This window comes from Paracoccidioides brasiliensis (assembly GCF_000150735.1).
Source record: "Paracoccidioides brasiliensis Pb18 unplaced genomic scaffold supercont2.6, whole genome shotgun sequence".
Lineage (NCBI taxonomy): Eukaryota > Fungi > Ascomycota > Eurotiomycetes > Onygenales > Ajellomycetaceae > Paracoccidioides > Paracoccidioides brasiliensis.
This window is the reverse complement of record NW_011371363.1, coordinates 1,866,285-1,889,409: the sequence shown is the minus strand read 5'-3', so window position 1 is coordinate 1,889,409 and position 23,125 is coordinate 1,866,285. Positions and strand designations below refer to the sequence as shown.

Genomic DNA, 23,125 nt, shown 5'->3' with positions numbered 1-23,125 from the left:
GTTTCATAGTAAGTCGTGCGGAAGACTTCCATTTTCTGCTTAAATGTTTAACAACTCAAGATCACTTTGCGTCAGCTTTTTATATCTCAAATAATGTCGGTGTACATTTCCTACGCACATGGCAGAATTATCGTTAATCACAAACTCATGCCATAGATTAGCCTATTGGTAAAGGCGAAAGGAACCAGATATATAGCTAAAGAATCCAAACAACCAGGGAGCAATTTAAATAAGTAATGTCCATCTTTACCCCACAATTTAGAGCAAGTCCTGGAACAGATAACATAACGGGACACGCATAAACCTCCGTCCAAACTAGAATGAGGGAAATCTGGTGTCCCTACGAACGATGTTTCCAAATATGCATTTTATTTTTTAGTGGAAAATGGTGCGATGTATTTTTCTTACTGGAACTCTCATCATTTCCAGGAGATCCTTCCACAGCGGCATACCCCTTGCGACGAGTATCTTGTTGGTTGTGTTCTGCCATCAGTCCTGCAAGAATGGAACATATGTTATGCATTACTCGACTCTTAATTTTGATAGGAAGGGGAATAAAATAAAAATTACATACTGTCAGCCTCCTTGCCTGCCCCCGGTTCCTTCGCATCAAAATCACCCCCCTCAGCTGCATACCCCGTGCTGTGCATGTGGTAGGACGTTCCATTTTTGGAACCCTGATACAGGACCTTAGTATGGGGTTCCAAAAATAAAAAATAAAAATAAAATAATAAAACTGATATAAAGGGGAGGTACATACACGGCTAACATCTCCCGGCGCTGGAGGCCCTTGTGGTAATGAGGCTGCTCCCATTGATGTTGTTCCGCTCCCATTGCCACCGGAGGGTGGTGGGGGTGGTGAAGTGGTGCCAACTTGCGACACTGGAGTTCCAAGGGAACCAGCGGGAGTGCTTGGACTTCCAGACGAGGCACCGGGTTGAGAGCTGGTGGATTGCATTCTCGTCTCAGATACAGTTGCTTGTAGAGTGGATTCTTTTTTTGGGACAATTGTTTTCAGTTTTTGTAAACCCGCTGCCTGGACCTGACCGCCAGCGGGAGCTGTACTGCTGCCACTGCCAGGGACTAGGCCACCTGAGATAAGTCCCTTGTTTTCTTCTTGTTGTGCTTTTCCATCCCGCACAGGGTCATCTATCGCATGTTCGACGGCGACACCTTCTATGATAAAGGTGTTAGCAGCATTTTAACTCAAGGCGCTAATCTTTTGGGTTTGCATAGCACGGGCATTGGCATTGCTTGTCGCCAAATCCCAGAAGAAAAGCTCAGTGATTTCAAGTTTCAATGAAGCAGTCGTGCCCGAAACTCGATCCTCGTAGAAGCTCTAAAAGCACCTGAACTGGGGAAAGAGAGCGAAAGAAAGTGGTGTCTCTGCATACTTGGTGCATTACCAGCGTCATATGGATCTGCCGATGTGCCTTTCCCCTGAATGCCAGGCACAGGCTCTTCTCCATTCTCCATACTGGTTTCTCCGCTGCCCCACAGGAAGTTTTCGGCGGCATGGACCACCTCCCTGAAAACTTCCATGATAGGTGTGGTGAAGAAATGATCCCGAGTAATTGGCTATACAAAAGAGACAATTTTGGCGTTATCGGTGAATTGCGCAGTTAGTTAATCGACAAAGTAAGTAGTTAGTAGTGGAATTTACAAGAAAGGATTCCCATAAAAACGCTTCTCTGAGGGCCTCTTCGTTGCTTGTCGTGGCGAGAGAAGGCTGATTGATAGCTGTGACGTCAAGGGGAAGCCTTATCGAACAAAAAAAATTAAAATTAAAAAATTAAACCCTTTTCTAATCGTCCTTCAACGTTCCAGTGATGAGGTCATTAAAGGTCATTTAGGATATCACGTGATGAGTGAGGAACGGTTGTCGAAGTGAAGATAAATTGGGGGGGGGGGGGGGGGGGGGGCGATTATAGCCTTGGAACCAATGATAAAGACATCTGAAAGTAGAGCAGGGTATATGTATCTGAAGAGTAATCCATGGACATGAAATACACGTTTTCAAGTCCTCCTGATATGCACAGGTTGAAAAATATGCGAAATTCGGCACAGACGTAAGACAAAAGAAAGCTTTATAACGATGGAGAAAGAAAAGTTCATCATCAAATGGAAAACTGGAGAGACAATAAATCGTAGATAGGTGAACATGGCAAAAGTTGAAAGAATAAATGTATCCCGAGCAGTTGCAAAAAAGGCACCTATGAACACCAAACGCATAAAGGACAAACAGCGGAGTTCCATACCATCATAATCACGACTAGAGGTGGAACACATTATGTATTGTCGAAATATAATGTGGAATCATTTGTGCGTCGTTACTGTGGTGCTTCGTCTGGGAATTTACATTCGTTGGTATCTTTATTTTTTGGGTTCAATGGATTGCCTGGGGTCGTAGCGAACGGCTTTCACGATGCCCAATCCTTTGGTCCTCCCCTCACGGAACAGGATTCGGTCGCCCACAGACACAAATTCCGGGCGTTGGATGAAACGGAATGCAACCAGTGCGCGATCCCCTGTTCGGATGTAGTCACGATCTATGTCAATAATGGCGCATGTCTGGCTCACAGCGCCAACGTGGAGCATAGCTTGGTATTTCGTTTTTATCGTTGTAGCATGAGAAAGAATCAAGACTGTATCGTAACATATTTAGTCGAATGGCTGCATTATATAGAGTTATAAAATAACGTGTGATAGTATCCTAGCTTACCTTCAGCGACAAATTCACGATAGACCTTTGGGGGCTGGTCGAGCATTGGCAGGACTACCATTCCCTTGCGCACTTCCTTTCTGCGAATCCCCTTGAGAGCGAAAGAAGCAGACTGTCCGGCAGAGCAAGCATGCACAGCTATACGTTTCCGTTCGATGGACTTGATTGCAGTTGTCCTGAATTGGCCAAGCGAATCGGGCCCAATCATTATGGGGTCACCGACGTGTATAACCCCTGATTTAACAATCCCTGAAACAACGGTACCAACGAATGGAACTGAAAAAGTATCATTCACAAGGAACTCGAAAGGCGCGTCAGCATCGTAATGCCCGTGGTGTGGTAAGATGTTCAAGAAGATTCGCACGAGATCAAGGCACTCTCCAGTCACATTGGACACCTGGAAGATAGGACAGATCCGTTGATTAACGAACTGAGTTGCTGTATTGACGGTTTCCTCGAGAGTCTTGATGAATACAGGGATTTTCCGGGCGCCTGGGGATTTCAGGATGCGTGTCAGCTGGGTAATAGTTTGCTGTAGGATATGGGGAGGGCAAATATCGATTTTGGTGACGATAACCATGACAGGAATATTCAGAGACAGCGCTATACCGAGATGCTCTTTGCTCATCCCGATTATCCCGTTATTTGCGGCCACCATAAGCAGACAGTAATTTGGACTGCTACTCAACATCCCGAAAACAGTGGTTCGTAAATATCGTTCATGGCCGGCTAAGTCTGTGAAAGAAATTACTTTGGCAGACTGCTTGCCGATTTCCTCCCAGGATTGTTTGCGCCCGTGTCCACGCCCAACTATTTCGCCATGGGTGTCAAATCCCATTATTTCCATACCGACAGAGCTAGTTCGACCGCTCTCGATTTCATGTTTGTGGCGGAAAAGGCTGACTCGTGCCCTCCCACGGCCATCGTCGAGTTTGCCCTTGACAAGTACACCAAGTAGAGTGCTTTTCCCAGCATCAACGTTTCCAACAACTGCGATTCTGGTCTCAATCACATCCTCAGCCGACGCTGCAGCCTGGCGTATGAGGATTTTGCCATAAGCATGCTTGATCCGCTCGTTTTTGGATTCCGCCTCCTGGCTGCCACCCACATTGTGGGTAAGAAGTACGCTACAGTCGGCTGGGAGTGTTTGAGCGGCCTTTCGTAGTCTCTCTAGAGCGGTATCCCATTGCCCTTTGTCAAATCCCATCCATTCCCCGTTGTCTTCTTGGCCAAGATCAAAAACCGTTTCGCCATGTCCTTCATCAATACGAGTCTGTACCACACCAGCAAGTTGTTGTAATGTATCACCCGCAGTGGCGGAGTTGTCCAGGAGGAGATGTTTTAGCTTAACATGGCTGGTATCGTCCGACAAGCCTAGTTGGTCGATAATATCGAGTTCAGCATGATCTTCTGTCACCGCCGCAAGGCTCACAGTGGAATAGCCACTGTCGCTGGGTGCCACAGAGTCCCCCCGAGCTTCACGTTGCAGCGCAGAGCGATGCGCTTGCTGCTTCTCGACATATTCAGCGAAGTCACTGAGAGCCTTTTAATGAGAAGATTATTAGTACGAGGCCATTTTGTTCGCACCTCAGAAACGTAACGAATGGAGAAGAGCACGGAGTCATGGTGTACCAGTTCCCCCTTCCGTCTCTCCTCCACTGTTTGCCTATGGGCTCTGTGCGTCATGATTATAACTAAATTGATTGGTTCCGTGGCAGGTAGTTACGTGCATCCAGCGGAGATGCAGGTCAAGTATGAAGTCAAAGATGTATTCGAAGTATCATTGCTTGATATGTAACATAGTGGCAATAAATATATCAGAGGAAACTCCTGGTATGCAATGATTTGGGATGTGCTTTGAGGTAGACGAGGCAGGTGATGGGAGTACTTAAATTGCTTCTCTGAAGTCTGCAGCTGTTTGACTGAGCCATTTACTTTGGTTGTGTTGGAGTCAGTTAACTAACTAGTTAACTAACTAATAGTTAACTAACTAACTAATAGTTAACTAGTTGATGTAATTAGCTACGCTGCCCGCGTTGGACAGAGTCATAAAATAGTGGCGGTTTTGACTCACAACCCCGACACATGAACACGCATTCCTATTACCTGTATAGCTTTGGTTATATATACGCTTTTGATCTATGTTGTAAATCTCCTACTAATAATCTAACTCTGAATATGCACAGGTGATTTAGAAGTTGCTCCACTTTTGCCTATTTCGCATGCCGATTCAGGCGAGTCTTGTCTATCTAGAGCCACATATGCATGCCTCGACTTCAAGTAATAGAGACACTATCCATTAATATCGTAGATTGGATCCACCTGACTTGGCTCTGTAGTCATTAGATTCGACACATAACATAGCAGGGGATTTCTCGTTGCTCATTTCCCGGTTGACTCATTAGACCTTGCTCCAGGAGCACCGCATTTTTACCTCTAGATCCTATATTGTTCAATCATTTATTCCCTGGAGGCTTAAATTTCATATCTGGTTGTGCTCATTATGATGGAGGTTGGGGAGATATCAAGACAACAGAGTCCCCTGTTCGCAAATAAGTTAGTCAGAAGCACTAGCATCCCAGCTCACAGGATGGCCAAATGCTCTCCGTACCTCTCACGAAAAGCATTTCTTCTTGCTTCTTGATCGTCTGCGATGGAGCAGTATTAGCGACAATGGAGCCAAAAACCAGCGAACCACTTGGGCAAAGTGCTTACCTTGATCGTTTCCCGTTCGGATTCATCTTCCTCGACTATGTATATTGTTTCTTCCACATCGCCCAAGACCAAATTGCAATGACTATCGTAGGCCTACATAAACATTAATATCGCAATTGCTCCGTGAGAAAAAAAACAGGAATCAGTGAGGCCGGAGGAGGGTGTGGAGGAAGCGCGGTATAACTGACATGAAGACGACCTTTTAGCTCTCGATCTCCACGAAGCTTCACGAAAACCACCTCGTCAAGCGAGAGACGAACGAGGTCCAAGGGCTCCGAAAACGGAGCCGTGGCCCCGGCATCTGCTTCAGCCATGTTGACTGTGGTAAACGGAAGCTAGAGATTCGATCGAGGCGCGAAGATTGGACGCTGGATAGGAAGTTTGGAGTTTCGTTTGCAAAAACACAGGAAGTTCAACGCGCAAAGGCGGTATCCTTAAGTGGGTTAGCGCTAACGGCAGATTGCTCAGATAGTTTAATTAACAGGCCTCCCCCCCAAAAAAATTATGCTGGACCGAACAACGAAGAAAAGACGACACTTATTCCATACCTGCCACGATTGATTCGCCGAATTCGACTCATCCTAGCTTACTGTGACTCATTGATGCGAGGAATTGGTTTTCGAAGTGAGGCGCTGAGCTCTCACTTTGTCTGCCCGTCATGCTGCACGCGGCTTTTTGGTGATGGCTATGTCCGCGGCTCTTCAGTGCACACTCTTCGCACTCGATATACCGCACAACAATTGAAGATGCTCTCTACACAAGCCTATAGTCCGTGGATATTTAAGCCAATTAAGACGATATGGAACTCGTTGAAACCCAAGCACACGGAACCTGCAGAGTCCCCTTTCCTCATGCAAGCGTTGTCATTTAATCTCGACACCCATAGACGGACCGAAGCCGAATTGAAACGGGGTGACGGAAAACCGTATAAATCTCTCACTTCGGAGTTAATGGATACGTACTATTCAACAGACGATGGGATTATTGACTACCTTGATCGGGAGACGCCCGATATCGCGGTTTATGCTTTTTTGGGCCCAGAGCAAGTCCAGACCATCACGTATAACTTACCTGAACCTTCCTTTGCCGAAGCGCTCTCTCTCCTAACCCCGTCACATTTTATCGAGCCTCACAAAAGATTACACCGGCGATTTCATCCTGCTGTAGCACATGCCAAGGGATACAAGACCCTTGAGGTAATATTCGACGAGTTCAAACGGGTGCTGCATTTCGCTGTCGAGAGACGTCGGGAGGCTGGATTTATATTGGGCATTGCTGAATATACCCATCTTTTGGACTGCGCGAGGTCAATGGGAGATGCCGACATGGCAGACTGGCTGTGGTATGATATGGCTGTGGATGAGATTGAACCAACTACTGCCTGTTATAACCATTACATGGAGGCGAAAGGGTGGCATCATGCATACGTGTCGAAGGAGAAATATAACTTAAGATTTACCCCGTGGGTTTACAGGAAGCGAAGTTATATAAACAGGAATACGGGTTATCAAGGATATGGTACTGGCGCCGAAAACAGTGTGCGAAAGGAGGTGCTTCAACTGTATGATGAAATGGTTGCAAGAGGCCAACAACCCGATGAGGTTACTTATATCAGCATTATGACTGCTTCCAGCAGAGAGGGCCATATCGTGGCTGTAAATAATGTTCTGAAGACTGTGTGGAATATTGATGTCGAGCAGATAATGGCTCATGAGGATCCGGCCAATGTCCCGCCGGTTAAACAATTCAGCCCCACATCCCCTTTGCATCCTACATTTCGTCTCTTGTATGCCGTCGCACACATATTCGGCTCGAACAACGACCTCTCCACAGCAATGCAGCTGGTTGATTTTATTTCTACGTCTTACAAAATCCCAATTCCAGATTCTGTTTGGTTGGAATTGGTCGAATGGTCCTTTGTCTTGTCCTCCGAGCGATGGGGCCCCAGAGCAAAAGAGAACAGCGTTGGCAAAGTTCCAAAAGAAACCGTCAAGGCACTGTTCGATACCATGACCTCTAATCCATATAACGTGAAGCCAACAATCCCGCTATATGATATGCTCATTACCACGTCCTGGACGCGAAGTAGGCTTGACTATACCTTGAAATATATGAGGGAAGGGTGTGCGTTATTCCAAGAAACATTGAAAAGACGAGATACTGCGAAGCAAGCGTTTGTTGAACATCTTTTGACACTCCTACCAGAGAATATCCAGTGGCAGGTCAAACTCAAGAAAACTTACCAGCGGCTACAAGGCAACCTCTGGAAATCCAGTTTAGAAATTCCAACAAACGCCTCTACGGCCACACATCCTGATTCAGCAGCTGCAAATGGCTCTGTCCCAGATGCCAAGGAACAGCTACAACAAAAGCGAGAAGCGAAAAAGTACATTCACTACCTGCGTGAGGACCTAGATGCACAGATAACCGGTAAACCTCCTAGCTACATTAATGAGCGGTGGGCGCAGAGGCAAATCAGGCGACTGGAGCTACGGGAACAGCAAGAAACAGCTGAGCCCGATGAGCACAGCATCCCCATTAATCTGTCGATGATAAAGAAGTACAGAACCATGAAGGCAGCCTTTAACCTGGAGCAGTTGAACACTAGTCGAGATGCAACAATCATAGAACGATGGGTGCGATTGCTGCTTGATGGCCGACGCTGGGACCAGGACGTTGACCATTGGCAGTTCCGGCTTATTCCGCGTCTCCTGCAAGAGTGGGAACGGTTCTTACCACAGTACACATACTATAACATCAGAACAGGGGTTGTGGAATTCCAACCAGCAAGTTTCTGGCCCAACGGGAAACGGGAGCGCCCAGAGAAAGGTTTGTCTGATCTGGACCTCCAACTGGGTGATCCAGAGGAGAATAAGTTTTTGAAAGCTATTTTCACAGTTATTGGTGAACATCCAAATGGGTGCATGGCAGATTCTCACAATCCAGAAGGTTTATTGCACAAAGTCGCCCCAGCCGTGGGCTGATATAAGCTCCTGGCTTAATTTAATTTTCATGTTGATATCAGAGCCTCCTTTCTAATGTGATAATTTCTTTAATATCTATCTGTCTATCTGCGCTTCCACACAATAAATACCTCAATCAATCTACTGTTCACATCTCTCATTTTTATACTTTCTCACATTCTTTCCCTTCACTATGCTCTGATTTTCTCAAAATCTAGGGGACGTCATCTTCTGTCGACTCTCATTTTTGGCGTTTGTGTGGACAAATGATTACAATAGGACAAATACTCTACCTGTATAATTGTGTTGCATTATTCATTATTTGAAGCGTTGTATCATTTCCCTAACTTCCCCTCACTTTTCCTCCATGAGAGCAGATACCGATTCCATCCATCTGAAATGCAAACACGAAACTTGAAGCAGTTTCTAGCTATTTAAAGGAATCGTTAATTCGGGATAAATAGCTCAGTATAGTATGTACAGTTTATAAATAATTACGATATCTATCTAATATGATACAAAAGGGTTGTACAGCTAAATACGTATTCAAATATATAAATTCCGTTCAATCACTTCTCTAAATCAACACAAACACACCTCCCCCCCGCTCCCGTCCCCTGGAATTGACCCACCAAATCTATATTTTCTCCCTCTTCAAATCGTTAACAACCATATACCTTCCGATCGATACCCAGCCCCATCGAAACCAGACCATCTGGCTCTTATGTGCGCGTACCATTGCCTTCACGGCAGCCAACCAGTCACCAATGCTACTCACAAACAGCAATCTCTTCGGCTGCTTGTCCTTTGCCGTACTCGACGGCCGTTTCCGGTCAAAGACAGCTCCAACAAGCCCATGCACCATGCTAAACGGCGCATCCAGCACGCCGATGTATTTGCGCAAGATATTTGTGGAAGTTAGCGTGTAGAGGGTTACGGGACAGGAGTAGCCAGATTTGTCCTTCATGAGATTATGAAGGAAAGTGCGCGCACCGTGGTAGAGGGAGCGGTGGTTGGGGTGGTTGCTGACGCCCGATTGGTCGAAGGTGAGGAGGATGTCGATTGTGGCATTGGGAGGGTTTTGGGTGGACTTGGAGGAGCCGTTGGTGGTGGAGGAAAGTTCGGGTGCGAACGCGGAAGCTAGGAGGGTCGCAATGTCGGATGCGGACCAGGTTGCGGTCATGCTGTCCGGGAAGCGGGATGGGTCGTCCACGACGAAAACGTCGGATTCACTGCGCAGGCCCAGCCGGAGCGCACTGGCTTTTAGTTCATCTTTACGGATGTGGCCGAGACCGTCTGCGTCGCCTGTATTTGGTAAATTTTTTTGTTGTTAGACACTGCTCGTTACGTCCCCGTCGAGCTAGGTAGGAGACAGATAGGTGGAGACACTTTCTCGAGAAGCACATGCAGGGAGGCTACGTGGGGAAAAGCCTAATGCGCATACCGGAGCTCAAACAAAGAATTTTCAAATGATTTCCGGACTCCGGTCGAGTCATTGCCAACAACGTTGGTCCAAAAAACATGGCCTCATCGTCTGGATGCGCTATTAAAAGACATATCCTCTTATTCCGAACATTGGGGAAGGTAAGACCAAACGGCGACGAAGAGGATGTGGCAGACATAGTCCAGAAGAAGAGGAGAAAAGGGGGGATAAAGGCGAGAGCGAGAAGGGTTGAGCTAGAGTCGATCCCCATGGCTACAAGATTTTGTGGGATCGGATGGATGGGATAGTAAATCTAATGGTGGAAGAGTTTGCCTCTGAATTGTGCAATTGAATAACGAAATTCTTCTTGCGATAGTGACAAAATTTAGCAATCCTCCACGGACGGGACACAACCTAACAATAATGTCGGGACGTAGAAAGACGCCCAGTTGGGGGGGGGGGGGGGGGGGATGATTGACGTCGCAAACAGTTCCTCTGCTAACTCCGCTCCCCAGGTAGTTGTTTTGAAGGTCTGTTCTCCTCCCTTTTCGGCTAGGTACGTGTAGAACAACCAGCGCAACGAACCGACTTGCTGCTGAGGAGCTGACGTGAATAGGTAACGTGGCGTAATAATCTACTCCGGGGTAGAAAAAGGGGGAGGGGCGGATGTCGATCCAATGGAGCTTTGAGATGGGGCGGCTTTGTTTTAAGCGGGTCAAAGTGGCCGCGCCTATAACGCGACAGGCTTAGTCGAAGGGCACACTAATCGAACATCATGGGCTAGCGGCGCCTGAACAGTATCCTCCTTTATCAGCTGCTCCGGTGTCAACAACACTAACTAAATAACTATCCCGCCATTGTGCACAGAGCAATCAAGAACTGGGCGTTTCTTCTCACGAGTTGGTCAGGTTGATGCCGAAGTTTAAACCCTCGAAGAAACAACGCAATCACATGACAAACCTTCCAGGTTATGTAATATAAAATTAACACGACTGTTTGTTAACGAGTCAACGATTTGTTAAACCAGTAGACTGCATAACAACACGGGCAAAAAGGCTCAATCGCCAATAGTTCTATATATTGGACTATGGAGACCTCCTAACATCCCTAACTAAATAGTATTTAGGCCCTAAACGCCTGGCTCATCTCAAAGGGGCTCCTTTCGGGCAGAAGGTTCGACCTGAGCATAAATGATCGACATTGTAGATGTTGTAGCGATCTATATATGACTTTAAGATAACTAACTACTAAAGGACGCGCCACCACCTGGCTTAACTATAACTGCGGCCGCCGCTCTAGATGCACTTTCTCCGTTTAAGACCATTTCTCCCACAGTTACAAGGCTTCTGTGAACAATGCGACGCCAGACGGGAAACAAGAGCGATCTACCTGCTCTCTCTGCATTGTCTCTGGTTCCACAATTCTTCCAACTCCTTGACTCTATATATAACCCGGCCTCTTTCAATTCATCCTGGGCAATGTGAATGTTATGGGGGTGGTATTCTCTGCTGTCTGTAGCATGGACATTTGATTCGATACCCAGTCCCAAGTTTAGGAAATCACCGTACGGAAGTATGGCGCTGTTTGAGGTCTTAACATCAACCACATCTAAAACGCCAAAGCGGGTCCCCTAAGTCGTTGTGAATCATACACCTCCGTGTATAATAAGACTAACACGTTAAACTTTGCTTTCTGGTTTCTGCAAAAGCAAGTCAAAAGGTTTTAACCAAATGACGGAATTGATTACCTTTTCCTTTGTAAGCCAATCGCTGCTGCAAACTGCTCTCGGGATGAAGCCCAAACAGAGAAAGCAGATCCGCAGGATCGGCTGTGAAGTGCAGCCTGCTCAAAGGGCAAAGTCTGTGTAGACAAGCCTCTTGATCTCCTCCCATGTGAGCGCCAAGTTAGGTAGCCGAAGCTGGGAAGCTTCTGTCAGCATCTGAAAAAAGCATGCTACCAGCACCTTTCTGGCATTCAGGTGGTTCCCGAGGTCTTTTTTTGGGGGGGGTGAGGGGAGGCGGGGGTTGACTGTGCTGTATTGTCAGACTTGGCTGGTTAGTAAATTCTGCAGTACACGAATAGGGCAACCTCCCCAGTCTGCATATGGGAGTTAGTTCCCTTCTTACTTCCAAACAATCTGCGTGGCAAGGGTTGGGCGCAAATGTCACTCTGCTGTTGCTGACCCTCTTGAGTTTGGGGCGAGAGATTTTTATTTGGAAGCGAAACACTTGGTTGAAATTCCAACGCGCTGCAAAGCAACGTGCGAAATGAGAGAGAGAATGACGAAAGAAGAAGAAATATGTTTATTAGCCACAATATGCCATTGCAGCCGGTTGTGATCAGAAGCAGCTTCCTCGGGCATTGCAGTGTGGCCTGTAACGTGTTGTGTGGTTAGAGAAGCAGCAAGAAAATTTGATCAGTCATCATTATAGCATTCATTCGTTTGGATGTTGCTAAAATTATCAATGTTGGTTAGTCAAACCAACAATCACATCGACTCATTGGTTGTGGAAGATGTTGGAAGAACTCTTTCTCCAAGTTTCTCTTTTGGGGCATCTGGACCCATGGTTTGGTTTTGGCACAATTTAGTTGTAATTTTCAAACCTTGCAAGGCTGTTGAAGGCTACCATGGATGATCAAGAGTCAGATATCGGGTCGCAACCTCGCCAGGCGTGGTGTGAGGAGCAAAAAAAGATTTCAGTCACCACATCATATTTTCTGGCTCTCTCGTCAAGAGGATGCCAAGATCAACAACACACGGGGTTCCAACGCCTGAAAGCTCCCAAGTTTTTAACACAATTGCGTGATGCCCGCTCCAGAAGCATATCTCAATTTGACATTTGGTGTTGCTTCTAGCCCTGCGCAACGACTGCTCTCACGATTGACCGACGTTCCAACAAGGCGACTGAGCTTTTGCAGTAACTAGCGCATTCCGCACGCCAGCCAGGGTTGGTTAAATGTTGGGCCAATCGCTTGCGTCAAGGTGAATTGTTGCCAGACGATAGAGGCGCATGGCATGATCTACCCCAATTGCGGAGTGCATTACTGCAAAACGGCAGAGATAACTAACTAGTCCATTGGTTGGTGCCAATTTACTTTTTGTGACGACCTGCACAACTACTCAGAAAAGTACCTAGTTACTGGGCGGGTCAAATACTGAGTCCAACGGGCGGCGGAGACTTGCAGACGTCAACGATTTTGAAACGTTCACACCCTGGCCTGGGAATTGCCTGGTTTGTTCTTGATTCAACGTAATTATTCTTCTTCAATAGTATTGATAGTTTGAGCTGCCAAGTATTTTGATGTCGATGACGGCGTCAAAGTCTAGTTCCTTGGTGGAGAGTCTAGATGCGCTGTATTTGGGGTCGCATGACAACGCAATACCAAACTTTCGTTGCCACCGAAGTGTATTTTACACCCCTTTTACCACCCCGATACAACCCCGTTCCCTAGATCTGGGATCTACCATAAAGTTTCGCAAATTTTTTCTTCCCGCGGTTTTCTACCCCTCAACTGGTTGTTGTTTTTCTGTTTGATTATTATTACCTGACTCATGGCAAATGAATCTTGTTCCTATGACCCATGCAGAATATTCACAAATCGCAAATTGATATGTGGATTCATCAGAGATCTCGATATTGAACCCCAATCAAAAACCTCCTATCGGTTTAGATGACCACGGGGATCTATCTGTCCTTTGTATGGCAAATGCAATCGGGCAACAGAAATCCCCGACATCCAAAAGAACCAAGAGATTAGAGTGGAGTTGTTACCTTGCTAGGTACTCTTTCGTCACCTTTACTCTGCCGTCGCGGTATTCTTCCCCTGCTAGCAACCGCTGCCGCCCTCTGTGACGGCGACAATACATATCTCCAAGTCGACAGTATCCAACGCTCGCCATGCCGGGCAGAATTCTCTCCAGCCTCGTGCGGTCTGCTACTGCACACCCTCCGTACCTCAGTCTACCGCATGAGCACAGCGATCGTCATGCTGTTAGATCGGCCTCGTCACCACCTTCACGGAAAAGCGAAGTCTTCTCAAGCAACCGTTCTGGACATGATGCCCATGCACCGGAGCAACCTGAACGCCGTCTTTCTTTCTCCTTAGATCATTTGATCCATCCACATCACAATCGGGACCGGGATCGGGATCGGGGTCATAAGGAGAAGCGACGGAGTTGGATACATCTGCGTTCCGGCGAAAAACCAACGGATAACCATGATGCTCTCACTGCCCCTGGTGCGAGCTTGGACCTTGTTATTGAATCCCCACCGTTGGTTCTATACGGTTCTCCCAGTCGATCTACCGGTGCATTGATGTCCGGTCGTCTGCTGCTTTCCGTGTTTGATTCTCAAGGGGAAGTCATCCTCAAAGCCTTACGCATGCAACTTACCTGCACAGCTACTACCAATAAACCCGTATCTAAGGACTGTCCGGCCTGCAAATCACGCACGAATGTGTTGTACAAGTGGGAGTTTTTGACGGAGCCCTGCCATCTGAAAACCGGCAATCATGATTACCCATTCAGTCACTTGTTTCCTGGCAACTTGCAGGCAACAACTCATACGGCGTTGGGTTCGGTTTCCTACAACCTTTCCGCGTATGCAGTTACCGCAGCTGGCGAGGAACTACACCTTCAAGTGCCCGTAAACATAAAACGAGCAATCATGCCGGGCCCTGACAAAACTTCAATGCGCATTTTCCCTCCAACCAACCTGGTAGGCAGGGCCATCGTTCCTCCAGTAATACACCCAATCGGTAACTTTCCCATTCGGTTTAGTCTTCGTGGTGTCGTGGAGAAAAGGGAACACGGCAGCGTCAGATGGCGCTTGCGGAAAATGATGTGGCGGATAGAGGAGCACCAGACGATATTATCTTCTGCTTGTTGTCAACACTGCCAGAAAGTACCTGATGGAAGAGGTATTTTGCACCAAGTGAGACGGATAATTGGCAACGGCGAACAGAAAAACGGGTGGAAGACGGATTTTGATACGGTTGGTGGAGAGATAAATATCGAGTTCGAAGCCCACATCACGCCAGGATCGAAACCCACGTGCAACCTCGACCCTCCCCCTGATGGAGGCTTGGAGATCAAACACGATCTCGTGGTGGAACAGATTGTCGCAGAAGAGTATTGTCCCAATAGCAACGTCAATATCATCACTCCAACTGGCTCAGCACGAGTTTTGCGCATGGTGTTCCAGCTCCATGTCACGGAATGCGCTGGGTTAGGAATTAGTTGGGATGAAGAGATGCCACCTGTGTACACCGACGTCCCTGCCAGCCCCCCGGGTTATATTACGGCCGACAAATCCGAAGCTGCGGTGGAGACTTACACTGTCCCTCCCTCCACTCGCTGGACCCTGAGGAACTCGAGCCAATAAATAGTTTTCACGAACCCTGTCGCTCTTGACATACTGAGACCTTTGGAGAATTATCTCAGTAGCTCTCACTGGAATTGGGATCACGCGCTTACGGCCGATATTCTGGAAGCGGGACCAGAGCTGAGTGAACCGAGACAAGATGGCTACTCGAAACATTGCTGATCGGACCCTGACGACTCCGAGGACCCATTTTAATGATGTATAAACACGACAGGCGATGTTTCCTTCAGGGGTTTACTGATGCCATCATTCCACACGACCCTCGTGTGTTCCGCTGTCAACCTCGCTCCTCACACCCCATACCATCGACAATCACCGATAATCATCTTCGATATCCATTCTATTCAAAAATCGTCCTGAGACTTCGAGCAATGCTTTTCCATTTTGTGATCATATATGCATACCATTATTATGAGTTTATTCGAACATCCCTCCTCCGATTTCAGTGCCAATTGTCATCTTCAACTTAGTGCTTCAATATTTTCTGTTGTCCCTTATGTCCATGAAACAAAAAAGAGAAAAGAAAAGAGAAGAAAAGAGAAAAGAAAGGAAAAGAAAGAAAAAAGAAGAAGAAAAAAAGAAGAAAAAAAGAAAAAGGAAAGGAAAAAAAGAAGAAAAAAAGAAAAAGGAAAGGAAAAAAAAAAAAAAAAAAAAAAAAAAAAAAAACTCCACGATTCCATGACCAGATTTTTCAACCAGCAACTTTTACGATCCGTTCTACCATCTTCCCTTTCCCCCACCCCATTACTTTGAGCCAAATACATGCAGCTAACTATAGAGTTTAACAGCGTAAAAGTTGCAACATCTTGGAGCTTTATGCTTGTTTATGCTCGGTGTCCTTTTTATTTTTGCTTCATTCGTTTGCTTAATTGAATTAGCCACTGGATCTCCTTCGTTTCCCTGCAACATGCCTGCGATACAGTAAATGCGCCCGTTTTCCGTTCTTGCGCTGGATCGTTGTTCTAAATCTCATCTATGCTGAAACAAACATTCCCTATACGTTCGCTGTCTTAATTTTCTCCCATTAGTTGTCACAAACTCTGCTCATCCTTTTATTTTCCTCGTGGGGATCTGCCTATACATACATTTATACCCCCAATTATCTTGCTTTTGAATCTACGGCGGTTGTTTCTGCTTTCTTATTCCTTGCTTATGCACTCGAAAAGTAAGATGAAAGGGCGACAATACGGGACAAGTTATACTTTGTATATACAGAGCTGCCTCCCTATGTCTCACGAATCTACAATGAACTCATGACCATAATTATATTTATTTAGCACAAACTCTTAGTGAGGTCTCTCGTGTGATTATAATCATCGCACGAGTGGCACGTTTAACCTCGATATATCTATATATTACACATAGGCTTCTATTCCACATACATCCGATACATATATCCACAAGTGGAAATGAAAGTGAAAATGACCCCTGATGGATCAAAAATAGACATAGAAAGACGTCTTTCGTAAATCGGATCAGGCCAGCCGCATTACCACACCTAAATATACATACATAGCTATCTGCTACCTGAAGCTCACAACCAACACGCCTACCCCCCATGAGGGCGCATCTAACCTAAACGTGCCATTCTCACCGTTTGGTGAAATGACCGATTTGTTAGGGGTTACCTTGGTTGAACCGTATACGTTGCTGGCCTCCGGTGGGCCACTGATGAGGTGGAGGGAACATGTGCAGTCGATCCTTTTATCATCAAATGTAACCTTGATCTCATGTCTATCAGGGCTGTAATTGGCAAATTTGACGATGTAGCTGCTGTCAGATTTTGAGGCAACCCAGTAAACTATTTGTCAATGGGGGCGGGTTAGATTCCAAAAAAAAAAAAAAAAGAAGCAATGGGAAAGTATAGTCCGTAAGAAATGAGCTGGCCACATAGAATTGGACGGTGAGTTTAAAGCAAGAAGGAACCGTACCTGGCCCAAAGGGGCGGTTGGACAGTACTTCAAGGATAGTGTGACCTCGGTAGAGTGAGAACAGTTGGTGCACATAGTAACTGGTCGATAGAACCACCCCGTTTGGGTTATGGTTAAACTCTATGAGATCGGGCTGTAAACTCAATTCTTTTAGCACACCATGGCCAGAGCCTCCTTCAACAGTCTGGGGTATTTAGAAAAAAGACTTTTCTTAATATGCGCAAAGGATCTTGAAATACCGTCCATTGGGTGCCCCCTCGATTTCTCAGCAACGGAGCATATGCCTCCATCTTCACAACATCGCTGTTGCGCTCTATCCCAATCATAAAAACCGCCTCCGCAACCGAGCACTGCACATTAGGCTCTGGTATTTGCGCTCCCTCGTCATTTTTGCTGCACGCAAATTCGCTAACAGACCAGGGATGTGCCCTGTCAACGTTGTCGAATTTGTTAAACCAGGAGACTAATTCGCTTGGTGAAGAGTACGTGTGAAAAGTGATCCAGAGTCCGTCTGGCAACCTCGCCGGGAGGTACTCTCCCGTGCTTGCAATGAGATTTATATCAGGATATTTCTCATGAATTGCGTTGTAGAACATCATGAGCCGCTCTGGGTATGATGGCCCACCTCCCCAGAGATGATCTTCATTTCCAATTTCGACATGTAATAGTTTGAAAGATTTTGGATGACCAAGCTTTGCCCGGAGAGCTCCGTATGTCGTTGATGCTTCCCCGCGAATAAACTTCCCACAATGTCAGAGTGGTGACATGAGGGGTAGTTGTATAAATTGGATAAAACGCACCTCTATTTCATTGAGCACATCTTCAACGTAGGGCTTTAGAGCATCACCGGTGATGATATCTCCTGGACCTTGTCCCAAGCTCAGACCATCCCAAACCGTTAGGAGAGGAATGAGGTTCATATCCTCACACCAGCAGAGATATTCAAGCAAGCCTGTACTACTTAGCAATTCATGGAATGTGACATCGTCTTGCGAAAGGATTGGCTCACCAAGGGCATCGGTATTCGCATACGACCATGTACCTGGAACATGGGGTTACTTTGTACTCCTCGCTGTACAGGACATGAACAAATAAGCTATTCTCTTAATCATACCTTCACGGCCAGGCCGACTCTCCAGCGGCCCAATAGTTTCGTTCCATTTCCACCTGGAATAGGGATGTATTCCTTCGCTGTTTGTCACTGTTTAGCTCGGCCTAATTCACCCAGGACCGAGGCGGAGAACAACCTACAGATTGTTGCCCCCGGGAAATCGAAGGAACGAACCATTCATATTCGCAATGGGGTCTGCGAGTGAAGGTTTAAGACCATTTTTCCTAGGCGCTCTAGTGAGGATTTTCGCCTTGGAGAATGTCAAATGTGCAAAGAAACAGACCTGTCACGAAAAGTCCTGGGATACAGCTGGATCAGCGAGACATAGATCTCTCGCCCAGCAAGTTTGCATCCATTGAATGTCAATGCCCAAAGGTTATCTCCATCCGGCGCCTGTTCTGGTTTGAACCTCGTTTCATAATATGTAAACTTGTCCGCATTACTTTGAATATTGACATCCTGTGAGGCGTATAATGTATTGTTGGCGCGTCTTCTCAGACTGAGGGTGGCTCTGCCGGTATACGACCCCTTTATAAAGAAAGCACTGGTGTATGTTTCGGAATTGACTGGGATCCCCCAGTATCCCTCATTTGAGAAGCCCACCTCACCAGAGGCGCCTTCTGGAACGGAGATTTTGAGGCTGCGCGGAATTTCAGCAGAGAGAGGGTTTCTAAGGTCAACACCCAAGGTCACATTACCCACCGAATTATACGCTGTGAGATCAGTAGATTCTCCTTGAAACCCATTGTTCCGGAGCAGCTGGGAATGTATTCCACCATCTCCAGAGTGATTTATATCCTAGGACCTTGTCAGCGAGATAGCCAGCCTGTCATTTGAAGGCTCTCGCATACAGACTTCAAACATAAACCCATACAGGATCGGACTGGATTCGTTTCCTCCAGAAGTTGACACCCGAAGCTCCACCGTTTCGGCATTGGCAACGAGAAAAATTTCGAACAGGAATAAAATGGCAAGATCAAAGAGCTTCCTGAGATCGACAACCATGATTGGAACGCTGTTCTGCTCCTTGGACATAACCAATCCCGGTACAACAACAAAGCAAGGGCTTTATTTTCCCTCCAGTTTTGGCGTTGAGAGAATTGCCTGAGATAACTAAGGCAACGACAGCGAAAATGGGAGCTTGTTTGTGGAATCTCCGCTGGAAGAAAGCAGCCACCAGAAGCGGCCCTTGGGGACGTGGTAGGAACGACTACGAGCTGCTTGTTAACGTATGCTCCAACCCCGATTTTAGCAGTACAGACATCGGCGGATAGAAAGGTGGGGAGAGTCGGGCTGCCCCGAACATGTAGCTGATCAAGCGTCGCAAAGGCTGCTCCAGTGCTGCCGTTGGAGGGCACCAAGCGGCCTGGAACGACGCTGACCCCCATACACCGTGACCGCAGATCCACCGTAGAGTTGAAAGATAGACTCATGACGAAGTGTTTGCTTGTTTTCTCCGAAGTGCAGCTGGCTCTTTTGGGATACAAAGGTTTGAAACAACGGCAGAATATCATGTCAAGTTGCTTGGACGAGCACAGATGCTGGATGATGTGAGACTAGATGACGATGGCAGACGCTGAAAGAAGTCATCCAGGTAAAGAAAAACAATCCCCCGCGGGAAGTAAAGCGGCTGTTATAGTGGCAAGTGATATTTAAAGATGGAAATCAGTTAACTATACAATGTTTGTCCATTCCAACTGGTTTCAAAGGCCGTAGTTACAGTGTTGTTGTGGCCGGGACCTCGATCATTGCTCCATCGTTCCCAAAATCCCCGAAACCCGGGCAGAAATTAAAATATTTCTATTTATGTGTGCATATCAAACACTTTCACGTTTTGTCGATCACTCTTTATTTCGTCTACACAATGGAGAAGACTACCATAACGTGTGTAACCAGAAAAGCATTAAATATGCGTGCTTTACTTGCTTCTAAAGAATTTCCCGTAGGCGAGCAAAGCTAGGAGAAAGTGACCGCATGTTGATGATCAACACAAGTGTTGCTGAGGGAGTCTTATTATCTTTCATAAATCATCCCATTCGACTTCGTCGCCCGTTTTAGGGGTAACCAGCTCAGATAATTCCATAGCCCTTGAATAGAACAGCCCATCCAATTGGTACTAAGACCGCCAGAAGAGCCGGGATCAACGACAGCTCCAACACCAGCCAAACCCACAAAGTCCCCAAAGAGGGTGCTTTTTTCATCACCGCATAATAGGATGCCTCGTTCGTGATCGCTATTAGGCGTCCGCCGAGAAAACAGGCCAGGGGGACGAATATGATTGATTTTGCCGAGGGGGGAAATAGAGCTTTGAAAATCTTATCCATGGCAGTAGTATCATCATTGGGAGAATCCTGTCGCGTCGGATCCCCGTTCTTTCCATTCCGCCTCTGCTCTTCTTTACCTCGGGAGTTGAACATGTCGAACGAGATAATATGACCGTGGGCAAGGTGGATCAGCAAAGTTAAAGTAGGGAAGGATATAAAAGCCGACTCCCTTAGGAGTGTTTGCAGTGGGATCTCTTGGGCATACTGATGTGCTGCGAGAAAGGACAGTGTAAAGTGAAGAACCGAGAGAGGCATCGAGATGAATATAGTGTCAGGGAGAGGCGGTATGGGCGCATCTACGTCAGCTTCATCACCCCGGGGAGCTGAAGTGTTGCTTTGATTTTCCGTAGATAGCTCGGAGGGATCATCAACTTGAGAGATTTCACCCGAAGGAGAAATTGTGACGAACTCTGTGCCCGAGGGTGGTTTGAGGTCCTTCTTTGGTCTGATTCCTTTTAGCTCCGCCTCTCTTTCGGCTGCGATCTCATAGAGCGTTCGGGCTTTTGCGTTCGGGGAGGAGTCGTTCACGACGGGAGGGCGACTAAGAGGGATCGAGGCCGGGTCGAATGCATCCTTACCTGCGGTGGAAGCTTGAGCTGCACGCCGTTCTTTTCGGTTTCGAGGTGGCATGTCGAGCCATATGTTAGCTGAGCAATTGCAACCCCAGAATAACAAGTGAGAGGAAACCCGGAGGAGCGAGGACGGTTAAATATGGGTTGGGAACAAACAGCTGGTTAATGCCAAGTTTTAAAAATCCGAGTTGTCTTCTTCCCTTCTGCGCTGCGTAGAGAACCATGATATTTATTTCAAGAGCAAAAAGAAAATGTTGCCTATGTATTCCTACTTCAAGAGCTTCTCTTCTTGATTCTATCTCTCATTCTTACACAATGTGTATCTGTTTATTTATTAATAATATCTTTTATTTGCTTGCGGTGGAGTGGTTGACCGCAGCGGCGTGGAATTCCAACCACCCAATTTACTATATTTAGTTACCCGGGGGGAAACTTCGTGGATTTGCAGCCTTGCCTTTATTGAATCCTCTGCGCCGCGCATTAATAAGTAACTATATCTACGGTGGCATTGTGTCATGTCTGTGTAGATAGATATCCACATGTGGGATGATTACTTTCGCCATTTCATCAAAATTGAATACTCCGACGCATGACCTAGATCTCACATCCAAACTGCGTAACTAGCCATGGCATGGAGAGTCCGAAGTGAGCCACATGACACAATTCGCTGCATCATCCGCCTATCATGGGTCAACTACACTGCCCCAGAGTCGAAAGGGCACCCCCAGTCTATACATTGAACAGGACATTAATATCATCAGTTCAAGGAAATCCATTGGCTCCGCTCGAGCTTTGACTATCTACAAAGGGCCTTTCATTCTGTACGGACAGGAACTTCGATGTCTTTCTCACTTCAAGAAAAGGTCAAGGACGGGGAGAATCAGCAGTTTCAATGGCCCAGGGGACGAAAGCTTGTCATCACTTCAAATGGATTTATTCCCTATCTGGCAGATCCGGGTCCATCTTCGTAACGATGTGGAGTAATCAAACACGCAGCCGGTCTTATGGGATGCCTACGGCATTGAACGTCGGCTCTACCTTTCAGAATCCTAGAGCACCAAAGCGTGAATATGACTGCGATTTCAGGAATGAGTCTTCCTATTCAATGTAGACTGAAGAATTGTTCCAATAGACCCTGGAACCCGATTGCTGCACAGCGACAAACCTGATTATTTCGAACCGACCCAGTGACAGCGATCATCGGATCAACTGCCCAAAAGCCCTCCCAAACGTCAACAAGATACAATATACGACTAGATGCTCAGTGATTTACACAGACGGGAGGATTCCCTATGCGGATGAGGATGAATATGGGATAGGCCATGTACAGCTTTCTCGATTGGAAATCACTAATGTCGAGATTGTGCTCCCCAGAATCGAAGAAGCAATAAACACTGTTGTTGATTCCAACCACAGCGAATATTGATCCTTGCTCACATAAAACCTTTGGGTTCGAGGCGTGATTCTTTGGATCTTGCCTTTTACATATTTTTTGGGCTGTTTTTTGAGCCTAGAGGCCATCGCTTCAAGGTCCAAGAGTGGAAAAATTAAGACGGATCCTGGGCGTCTTCCTCCGACTTAGCCGCTTCGCTCCAATTTCAGTTCATATCCACCGGCGCCATCGTTGAGGATGATGAGTCGTCCTGGACCACAGCTGCTGTCTGACAAGTGGCCTTGACTATGAAAATATAGTTCTGTGGTTGTAACCATCTGAATGCTTGCAACAAAACGAAAAACCTTGCCAGGGTTGTTTGTGGTCGTTCAACTCTGGAATGCGCCAACTCGAAGGAATCGCCGAACTCTGCCAGCACGGACCACTAGTTAGTTACGTAACTGGTTATATGGTTCGGACTAGTCCCAATTTGCTTAGCTCCGGGTAGGTTACCTACTTTCCTGACGTTTGTCCTAGCAATTGTTACTACGTATTTTTCGTATTTTCCGCTAATATGAGTCCTTGAGAATAGATAAAGATAGTTAAAA

At 46.6% G+C, this 23,125-nt stretch overlaps 9 protein-coding genes across 9 annotated transcripts; 2 read left to right on the top strand and 7 right to left on the bottom strand.

Annotated features, from left to right (window-relative positions):
* Positions 1-340: 340 nt before the first annotated feature.
* On the bottom strand, positions 341-1,542 carry PADG_05669 (uncharacterized protein; the record flags this gene model as incomplete). Its single annotated transcript, XM_010762544.1, has 4 exons — positions 341-495; positions 575-677; positions 761-1,176; positions 1,395-1,542. The coding sequence occupies 4 exons, from the start codon at positions 1,540-1,542 to the stop codon at positions 341-343; spliced, it is 822 nt and encodes a 273-aa protein (XP_010760846.1).
* An 831-nt stretch (positions 1,543-2,373) lies between these two features.
* PADG_11959 (uncharacterized protein) lies at positions 2,374-4,408 on the bottom strand (the record flags this gene model as incomplete). Its single annotated transcript, XM_010762873.1, has 3 exons — positions 2,374-2,645; positions 2,723-4,265; positions 4,310-4,408. The coding sequence occupies 3 exons, from the start codon at positions 4,406-4,408 to the stop codon at positions 2,374-2,376; spliced, it is 1,914 nt and encodes a 637-aa protein (XP_010761175.1).
* Positions 4,409-5,223: 815 nt separating this feature from the next.
* On the bottom strand, positions 5,224-5,751 carry PADG_11958 (U4/U6-U5 snRNP complex subunit LSM3; the record flags this gene model as incomplete). Its single annotated transcript, XM_010762872.1, has 4 exons — positions 5,224-5,264; positions 5,334-5,370; positions 5,438-5,530; positions 5,626-5,751. The coding sequence occupies 4 exons, from the start codon at positions 5,749-5,751 to the stop codon at positions 5,224-5,226; spliced, it is 297 nt and encodes a 98-aa protein (XP_010761174.1).
* Positions 5,752-6,039: 288 nt separating this feature from the next.
* Positions 6,040-8,421, top strand: PADG_05667 (uncharacterized protein; the record flags this gene model as incomplete). Its single annotated transcript, XM_010762543.1, has 1 exon — positions 6,040-8,421. The coding sequence occupies one exon, from the start codon at positions 6,040-6,042 to the stop codon at positions 8,419-8,421; it is 2,382 nt and encodes a 793-aa protein (XP_010760845.1).
* Positions 8,422-9,037: 616 nt separating this feature from the next.
* PADG_05666 (uncharacterized protein) lies at positions 9,038-10,094 on the bottom strand (the record flags this gene model as incomplete). The annotated part of the gene is made up of 2 exons (XM_010762785.1): positions 9,038-9,705; positions 9,845-10,094. 2 exons carry the CDS (start codon positions 10,092-10,094, stop codon positions 9,038-9,040), a joined length of 918 nt encoding a protein of 305 aa, XP_010761087.1.
* A 969-nt stretch (positions 10,095-11,063) lies between these two features.
* Positions 11,064-11,715, bottom strand: PADG_11957 (uncharacterized protein; the record flags this gene model as incomplete). Its single annotated transcript, XM_010762871.1, has 2 exons — positions 11,064-11,431; positions 11,571-11,715. 2 exons carry the CDS (start codon positions 11,713-11,715, stop codon positions 11,064-11,066), a joined length of 513 nt encoding a protein of 170 aa, XP_010761173.1.
* Positions 11,716-13,722: 2,007 nt separating this feature from the next.
* Positions 13,723-15,207, top strand: PADG_05665 (protein LDB19; the record flags this gene model as incomplete). Its single annotated transcript, XM_010762542.1, has 1 exon — positions 13,723-15,207. The coding sequence occupies one exon, from the start codon at positions 13,723-13,725 to the stop codon at positions 15,205-15,207; it is 1,485 nt and encodes a 494-aa protein (XP_010760844.1).
* A 1,523-nt stretch (positions 15,208-16,730) lies between these two features.
* Positions 16,731-19,254, bottom strand: PADG_05664 (uncharacterized protein; the record flags this gene model as incomplete). The annotated part of the gene is made up of 9 exons (XM_010762541.1): positions 16,731-17,008; positions 17,139-17,271; positions 17,378-17,878; positions 17,939-18,090; positions 18,148-18,180; positions 18,253-18,329; positions 18,390-18,480; positions 18,540-19,047; positions 19,105-19,254. The coding sequence occupies 9 exons, from the start codon at positions 19,252-19,254 to the stop codon at positions 16,731-16,733; spliced, it is 1,923 nt and encodes a 640-aa protein (XP_010760843.1).
* Positions 19,255-20,318: 1,064 nt separating this feature from the next.
* Positions 20,319-21,203, bottom strand: PADG_05663 (uncharacterized protein; the record flags this gene model as incomplete). Its single annotated transcript, XM_010762784.1, has 1 exon — positions 20,319-21,203. One exon carries the CDS (start codon positions 21,201-21,203, stop codon positions 20,319-20,321), a length of 885 nt encoding a protein of 294 aa, XP_010761086.1.
* Between the last annotated feature and the right edge of the window lie 1,922 nt (positions 21,204-23,125).